Source organism: Gymnoscopelus braueri, assembly GCF_963280865.1.
Source record: "Gymnoscopelus braueri genome assembly, chromosome: 14".
Classification (NCBI taxonomy): Eukaryota; Metazoa; Chordata; class Actinopteri; order Myctophiformes; family Myctophidae; genus Gymnoscopelus; species Gymnoscopelus braueri.
In genome coordinates, this window is record NC_137619.1 from 51873270 (window position 1) to 51881603 (window position 8334).

General features: G+C 42.9%; 1 protein-coding gene and 1 long non-coding RNA gene across 2 annotated transcripts; both read right to left on the minus strand.

Annotated features, from left to right (window-relative positions):
- Positions 1–3745: 3745 nt before the first annotated feature.
- On the minus strand, positions 3746–6085 carry LOC308100697 (piggyBac transposable element-derived protein 4-like; the record flags this gene model as incomplete). Its single annotated transcript, XM_080449766.1, has 4 exons — positions 5997–6085; positions 5809–5871; positions 5590–5664; positions 3746–5442 (listed from the first exon to the last, which is right to left on the minus strand). Exons 2-4 carry the CDS (start codon positions 5861–5863, stop codon positions 3746–3748), a joined length of 1827 nt encoding a protein of 608 aa, XP_080305892.1. The 5' UTR covers positions 5864–5871; positions 5997–6085.
- Positions 6086–6281: 196 nt separating this feature from the next.
- Positions 6282–7985, minus strand: LOC308099907. Its single transcript, XR_013934396.1, has 3 exons — positions 7665–7985; positions 6658–6783; positions 6282–6298 (listed from the first exon to the last, which is right to left on the minus strand). It is a non-coding gene; the product is annotated as an uncharacterized lncRNA (long non-coding RNA).
- Positions 7986–8334: the final 349 nt, after the last annotated feature.

Sequence of the window (8334 nt, forward strand, 5' to 3'; positions counted from 1 at the left end):
GTCAGAAGTGGGGGTGGTCTAACGACAAGCCAATCAGCGAATATCTGCTAAAACAAGCTGTGCGATGACGTCAGATGTAGGCGGATCCGTGTATCTCTTGTGTTTGGTTTAGGAAAATTTGAATCCCCTCCCCCTGGTAATCGCGGACATTGCAGCCAATTTCAGACTGAAGCTCCACGCAGCTTCAGGCTAATAATCAGGCTAACTGTATACATCACATGTTTGACTCTTAACAGGCACAATAAACAATCGTATTGATCGGCTTCATCATTGATCAATTAATAATTTGACTGTACCATTACCTACCCTCAGTAATCAGTGATGTAACAAGCTAATAGCACCAGCGTTGAGGGACGGCCAGGAGTTGGATGCCAGTTTGATCCAAAAGGTCTTCAAATTAAAGGCTCTATATGTGAGGCCCTCCCAAGCACTTGAGGTATGTATAAAGGTGCTATTTGAAACTTAGTTATTATTTTTGACAAGTTGCATTTAGGCTATAAGCTTTTACCTAAACCAAATCTGGGGGGTGGGGGGCTGTTTTAACATATATTTTACATCCGGACTAGACTGTGAACATAAATGCTTCATGTAATTCCCTGATGATGATCAGACAGCAACACGTTCTTAATGTTACAGGTAGGATTTATTCCAATCCGGACCGTGAGAACTGTGAGTGATACAAAATAAACAAAATACAGAAAATCACAGATCTGTCTATGAACAGGTCGATAAGTATCTTGCCGAGAAAAATCTAATCTACAAATTCCAATCTGGTTTCAGAACAAACCACTCCACTGACACATGCCTTCTCTATTTGAACGACTCTATCAAACAAGATGTCGACAAGGGCAAATATTGCGGCATGGTCATGCTGGACCTCCAGAAGGCCTTTGACACCGTTAATCACCCAATTATGATCAATAAGCTCAAAGCAATAGGTTTTGATGATACGTCAGTGAACTGGATGAGATCCTACCTGGAAGGGAGGGAGCAAGTGGTGGAAGTAAACGGCACCATAGCTGAGTGGTTAGTGAGCCCGCCTAGGGAGCCAGAGGCCCTGGTTGCCCCAGGTACGATTCCAGGCCACGCCAGCATATGTGTCGATGAAATGAAATTTGTCCCTGAGCAAGACTCTTAACCCCTAATTGCTTTCATGAACGTCCTGTTAACTCTTTGACTGCCAGAGTTTTTCAGTAAAGTGCCAGCCCAGTGCCAGAGATTCTGAGCATTTTCCCCCATCTTTGAAGGCTCACAAAACATGTTGTGTTTTGACTAAAATTACACAAAATATCTCAAAAGAGAGGTGTGGCTGTCTACTTTACCCGGGGAAAACAGTTGCTAGCATGTACGGTTCCTTACTTATCAGCAGTTGAGTAGAGCTTGGTTTCAGCAAAATCAGCCCTTTTCAAATGGAAACCTGAGATAACTGGCTTTTAGTAAGAGATGCTCTCTGGAGCAGAAATCTCTCTGTAGCCTTTTATTTTTCTCCTCCGTGGTATCAGATATGTGAACCTTAGTTGTTATCAAACTAATTACAAAAAAAAAAAAAAAAAAATCAAAGTCATTTTTTACAGAGTTTTACATTCAAAGATCAGTTGTGAAGTGTCAGCCCAGTGCATCTTTCAGTGCACTAAATCTATTGCATATCTGTTTGTGTCACAAATACTATATATATATATATACAAACACACACACACACACACACACACACACACACACACACACACACACACACACACACACACACACACACACACTACATCAATGGCATGAAACAGTCTACAACATAGTAACATAGTAATTACAACATAGTAATTGGCAATATATATATATGGTGGTAATGATCTAGTGGTTATTATAAATCATAGCAGGGCCTGCAAAATAGTGTCCACAAAACCCAGGTAAAAAACTATTTAGTTAGCCCGAAAATAGCCGATCTACAAGCTCACAACGCATCGCCTTGAACTTGTAGATCTGCCATCTTCAAAAGATTTGTATACATGACAGTTCTATTCAGTAGTGTACATGTTCTATTCAGTGAGCTGAGTAGTGTACCGAGTGGTACATTGCGTAAGTCATTCTTTACAGAGTTTTACATTCAAAGATCAGTTGTGAAGTGTCAGCCCAGTGCATCTTTCAGTGCACTAAATCTATTGCATATCTGTTTGTGTCACAAATACTATATATATACAAACACACACACACACACACACACACACACACACACACACACACACACACACACACACACACACACACACACACACACACACACACACACACACCCCCCCCCCCAATGGCTTGAAACAGTCTACAACATAGTAATTGGCAATATATATATATGGTGGTAATGATGACATCTAGTGGTCATTATAAATCATAGCAGGGCCTGCAAAGTGTCTACAAAACCCAGGTAAAAAAATATGCATCACCATTTAGTTAGCCCGAAAATAGCCGATCTACAAGCTCACAACGCATCGCCTTGAACTTGTAGATCTGCCATCTTCAAAAGATTTGTATACATGACAGTTCTATTCAGTGAGCTGAGTAGTGTACCGAGTGGTACATTGCATAAGTCATTTTTTACAGAGTTTTACATTCAAAGATCAGTTGTGAAGTGTCAGCCCAGTGCATCTTTCAGTGCACTAAATCTATTGCATATCTGTTTGTGTCACAAATACTATATATATATATAAACACACACACACTACATCAATGGCATGAAACAGTCTACAAAATAGCAATATATATATATATGGTGGTAATGATGATATCTAGTGGTTATTATAAATCATAGCAGGGCCTACAAAATAGTGTCCACAAAACCCAGGTAAAAACTATGCATCACCATTTAGTTCCCAGTATACATATAAAAAACAAAATACTATTCGAGGTTCAAGGTTTTACTTTATTGTTATCTTTTGTACAGGTAATGCATACAACTTTTTTTCCCCCAAGAGACATTGCCTTCGCTGCAGACCCTGGACCCCAGCATTAGATTAGATTCCCTGTATCCCGAGAGAAGACAGACTATGCACCCAATGCACACAAAATGAAGTGGAAACCGAGCTACACTTCCTAACCGTCTGTCCATTGTACCAAGACATCAGAGACACATACTTCCCACAGATTACAACCACACACGGAGATTTTGAAAAAATTACCAATGACAAAAAACTCCCATATCTGCTGGGCGAAGTAACAATGTGCCAACACAGCAGCAAGATTCGTGAGTTGCTGTGATAGGAGAAGGATATCAAACGGAACACAACCACCCTAAAGACTAATCATTGTGTATATTCCGGCACTATACCTGCACCCAGTGATCTTGGTACATAGAAATTGATCTATTGAAGATTCTGACTTTCAAATGTACATATTTTTTGTTTTGATTGTATTGTTGTATTGTGCTTTCTGCTTTGGCAATGCAAACCAATAAAGCCATTTGAATTGAATTGAATTGAAAGTTCCCTGCACACACTTTCCTGGGGCTGTCAAATGAGCTGTCAGTCATGTGTCACAGTCAGAGACAAAACATTGTACTTTTACTCCACTACATCTCAGAGACAAGCATTGTATTATTTGAAAACTTTAGTTACTTTACTTTACTCAACCCTATATACACTTGGCTATTTGAAAATAGCCGATCTACAAGCTCACAACGCATCGCCTTGAACTCGTAGATCTGCCATCTTCAAAAGATTTGTATACATGACAGTTCTATTCAGTAGCGTACATGTTCTATTCAGTGAGCTGAGTAGTGTACCGAGTGGTACTTTGCGTAACACTCTCCCGGGTGCAGGGGCACTTTGCAGCGTTTACAGAACCACCTCGTCTCGCTCCGCTGGGCGCTGGATTTAATGCAAACCCTGCATCGCCTGCGTGGTCCCTTGCATTTGGGGGTGGGCGGGAGCTGTTCCAGTACATGGCCTGACAGGTTGGCCTCCATCCTGCACTGAGGGTCATGGAAGGGTACCCTTGGTGCCCTAGGAGCCTCTGCATGTGGAGGAGGCGCGCGTGGAGGAGGGGCCCTCCTTTCTTCCTCACCAGCTGGTCTCGGCCTGGTCCATGACTTTATCACACTTTGCATGAACGAGAGAAGACATTTGAACTCGCCCTGTGGATGTTTGGCCCTATAGATGACAAACGCATTGAACATGGCAATCTCAAACAAATAGGCTACAAATTTGTTTGTCCACTTTTGGGACTTTCTGATAAACGGGTAGTAGGTAATGTTCTGGTCCAGTCTATCAACCCCGTTCATGGACTTATTGTATGAAACAATACAAGAGGGCTTCGATTTATCCACTTGCACACTCGGATCACCCTTCTTCTTGCCTCTCTGCCACACTGTGACGTTCTCCCGCTCGTTCTGATGGAAAGTGGAGACCATTCTTACGATGCTCTTGTCCCGCCACGCCAAGACCATCACCTTGTCGTTGTGCCTTGCAACGACATCCCCAACTCCCAGGTCAGCATTAGTGAGCTGTCGGATGAATTCAGGTTCGCCTCGGTTCAGTCTCAGTGTACCACAGACATGGGTCTTGAGAGTTAGAAGTTTGTCACACATGCCTACAGAGTTATAAAAGTTGTCCATAAACAATCTGTGGCCAGAACCGGCTAAGCCATCTAAAATGAAGACCACTGTGTCAACCAAGGGAATATATTGTCCGCAGTATGGCCTCATATTGAAGCAATATCCATTCTCAGAGTCGCACAGGATATATGATTTTATGCCAAATTTCACAGGTTTCTGGGGATTGTACACTTTGAAATTGAGCCGCCCACGAAACAACAGTGTACCTTCGTCAATGGAAATGTTTTGGTGTGGTTGGTACATGTCTCGAAATTTGGAGACAACGAAATCCAAAACTGGGCGGATTTTGAACATCTTGTCTTTTTCACCATTTTCTGGTACAACAATGGGAATGGAATTGTCAATGAAATGCAGGAATCTCCAAATAAGCTGAAACCTGTTTCGACTCATGGCTTTGCTGAAAAAGGGGGTCGCTATGATTTCCTCTGTAGACCAGTACATCTCCAGCTCCGGCTTATGGACAACAGCAGTGAGAAAATGTAGACCTAAGAATGTTTTCAGTTCGAACAGGTCAATAGGTTTCCATGCGTGATGTCTTCCATGAGGGAGAATGGTTTTGATGGCTGTTATGCACTGTTCTGCGTACAGGTTTGTCTGAATGACAATATGTTCCAGGAGCACATCATTCAGGAAAAGCTCCAGGAAGTCCACTGGCTCCACAGAGTCAAGAGCAGCAGCAGCACCGCGAGGTCCAGGGTCTGCAGTGAAGGGAATGCGTCTTGGAAAGAAGTAATTGTTTTCCTCCTTCCATGGATCTGCAGCTGGAACTCCACTGTTTCCGCCACGTCCTGCACCTCTACTATGACCGGCCCTGCCACGAGCTGCACCTCTGCTCTGTTTGCGACCTGTAAATTATAGGAATACATAATTACTATTTACAATACATATTTTTTCATTTGTGTGGTAAGTGATGGATAATTAGCTTGCTTCGAGTATAAATATAAACTGTCACAGTCAGTTTGAACTATTCAGCACAAAAACCTTTTTCTTACCTCTCTTTACACTGCCAACAGGTGGTACGGTAGATGACTCCTCCTCCTCCCCCTCACCTCTGCTCCGTTTGCGACCTGTAAATTATAGGAAGACATAATTACTATTTACAATACATATTTTTTCATTTGTGTGGTAAATGTAAAAAAAGTATAAATATAAATACTATTGTCTGTCAGTGTCACAGTTTGAACTATTCAGCACAAAAAAGTTTTTCTTACCTTTCTTGCCCCTGCCCAGAGGTGGTACGGTACATGACTCCTCCTCCCCCTCCATCTCCCCTTCTGAAATCACAGGAGTAAAATATAAAACAGTTTGGTCATTATTTACACTTCCAGCATGTCTCAGGCTGGGTCCATATACTTACATAGACTTATGATGTAAATGCTAAAAGGTAAAATGATAATACCTCCGCCAACTGCAGCATCAGCCCTGACAGAGGCCCTGGCAGTAGACCTGGCAGTAGACCTGGCACCAGCCAACTCCTCCTCCTCCTCATCATCTAAAACCACAGTGACATTTTGGTAGTTATAAATATGATCAAAATCATCATATGATTTTCACTCCCAGCATGTCTCAGGCTGGGTCCATGACTTATGATGTAAATGCTAAAAGGTAAAATGATAATACCTCCGCCAACTGCAGCATCAGCCCTGACAGAGGCCCTGGCAGTAGACCTGGCACCAGCCAACTCCTCCTCCTCCTCATCATCTAAAACCACAGTGACATTTTGGTAGTTATAAATATGATCAAAATCATCATATGATTTTCACTCCCAGCATGTCTCAGGCTGGGTCCATGACTTATGATGTAAATGCTAAAAGGTAAAATGATAATACCTCTGCCAACTGCAGCATCAGCCCTGACAGAGGCCCTGCCACGAGCCCTGGCAGTAGCCATGGCACTGGCAGTAGACCTGGCACCAGCCAACTCCTCATCATCTAAAACCACAGTGACATTTTGGTAGTTATAAATATGATCAAAATCATCATATGATTTACACTCCCAGCATGTCTCAGGCTGGGTCCATGACTTATGATGTAAATGCTAAAAAGGTAAAATGATAATACCTCCACTACTGCCAACTCCAACACCAGCCCAGGCACCAGATCTGGTAGTAGCCCTTGAACTACTAGCCCTGGCACTAGCCCTGGCACTAGCCCGGGCAACAGCCAACTCCTCCTCCTCCTCCTCATCTACAATTTACAATTTCACCATTTAGCAGATGCTCTTATTCCAAAGCTACTTACAATAAGCACACATCAAAAGATACAGTAGCCTACATAGGTTACCATGCATAGGTCACCACCCTTTGATGTACATCATCAAAGGTAAGTGAACATGCTTGTTGACAGAACCTCATGAAGATCTAAACATTGTTGTTGTTGTTGTTTTCATGACATGACCTTTTTTGTCAGGTCAGGTCTTTGATCTACTTTGTTATGACAGTAGTTCAAGCACATGCAGGGAGGGGGGCCCATGGCACCTGGTATATTCCCCCCTCCAAAAAAGCATTTTTATGGCCTGCTCAACATCCATGGCCCTGTTCATTTTTTCAGGGTAATGAAAACGTATTGCTTATTTTACTGTCCAATGACATGGGCCAAGCTATTATATATACATTTTGCTTTAGCATAGGACATCCAATGTACTATATTTCTGGTGTGAAACGGCATGAGGGACCCCCATAAAAAGACCATGCACCCAGGTCCATGTGACCCAGATCTATAACCGAACTTTTAGCAGATGCTGATGAACAATATATAAGAGATGAATGAATAAATAAACGCTTGCACACAGAGGGCTCCAACTTCGAGGTGTAATAAAACATAGCAGATCTACAAGCTCACAACGCGTCGCGTGTGAGCTTGTAGATCTGCTCACAAGGCGTCGCAAGCGACGCGTTGTAAGCTTGTAGATCTGCTATTTTCAAATTGTAGATTTTTATGCAACACACACACAGGATCTTTTTCTCTGGAGACCAGGCTACAGCGCCTGTGTGTGTAGGGTTTGAACATGAACAATATGAAGCAGATGAATGATAAGTAGGCCTATAAATGAATAAAGTTCTTACCACTGTCAAGGAAAGAACCTTTCCTCACTGGATCTGGTTCCTCTCGCATCGGACACCATTCATCCGCAGAATCCACGTCTGTGGCCAGTGTGGAGGTCTGTGAAGAATTGTACGGCGATTCAACGGCCTCTCTGCGGTGATCGGGGGTACAATGGTGGTTCTGCTACTCCGACGTGGAGGTGTGTTGGTCCCAACACACACCGGTCCACTCTCGAGACGAACGTCATCCTCAGAGAGGTCGGAATCGGTCTCCGGTATAAGACTTTTTCTGTCGCAGAAATGCATTGTTTCCTCCAGGGTACACTGCCGCATGGAGACGTTAGCCGTGGCGGCGGCGGCCGACGAGCTACTGCTACGACCGGGGAGAGGACGTGGTTTGAGCTGCCTCTTAGCCCTCGGCATGGCTCTATCTACTAAATAAAACTAAACTACAAATAAACTATAAAAATACACTAAAGGCTACAATACAAAATACACTGATCTCCACCTCGCACCGCTCTCCTTCAAACTCCCTTCTCAGATCTCTTCTACATACACTAAACTAACTAAACAAATACTTTTTTTGTCCTTTTTTTACAAACACAACAAACACAATCTGCTCTTCCCCTCCTCTTTCTGTCAACTCCCTTCACTATAAACTCCAATAAACTCACCGATCTGTCTTATCTCTCTC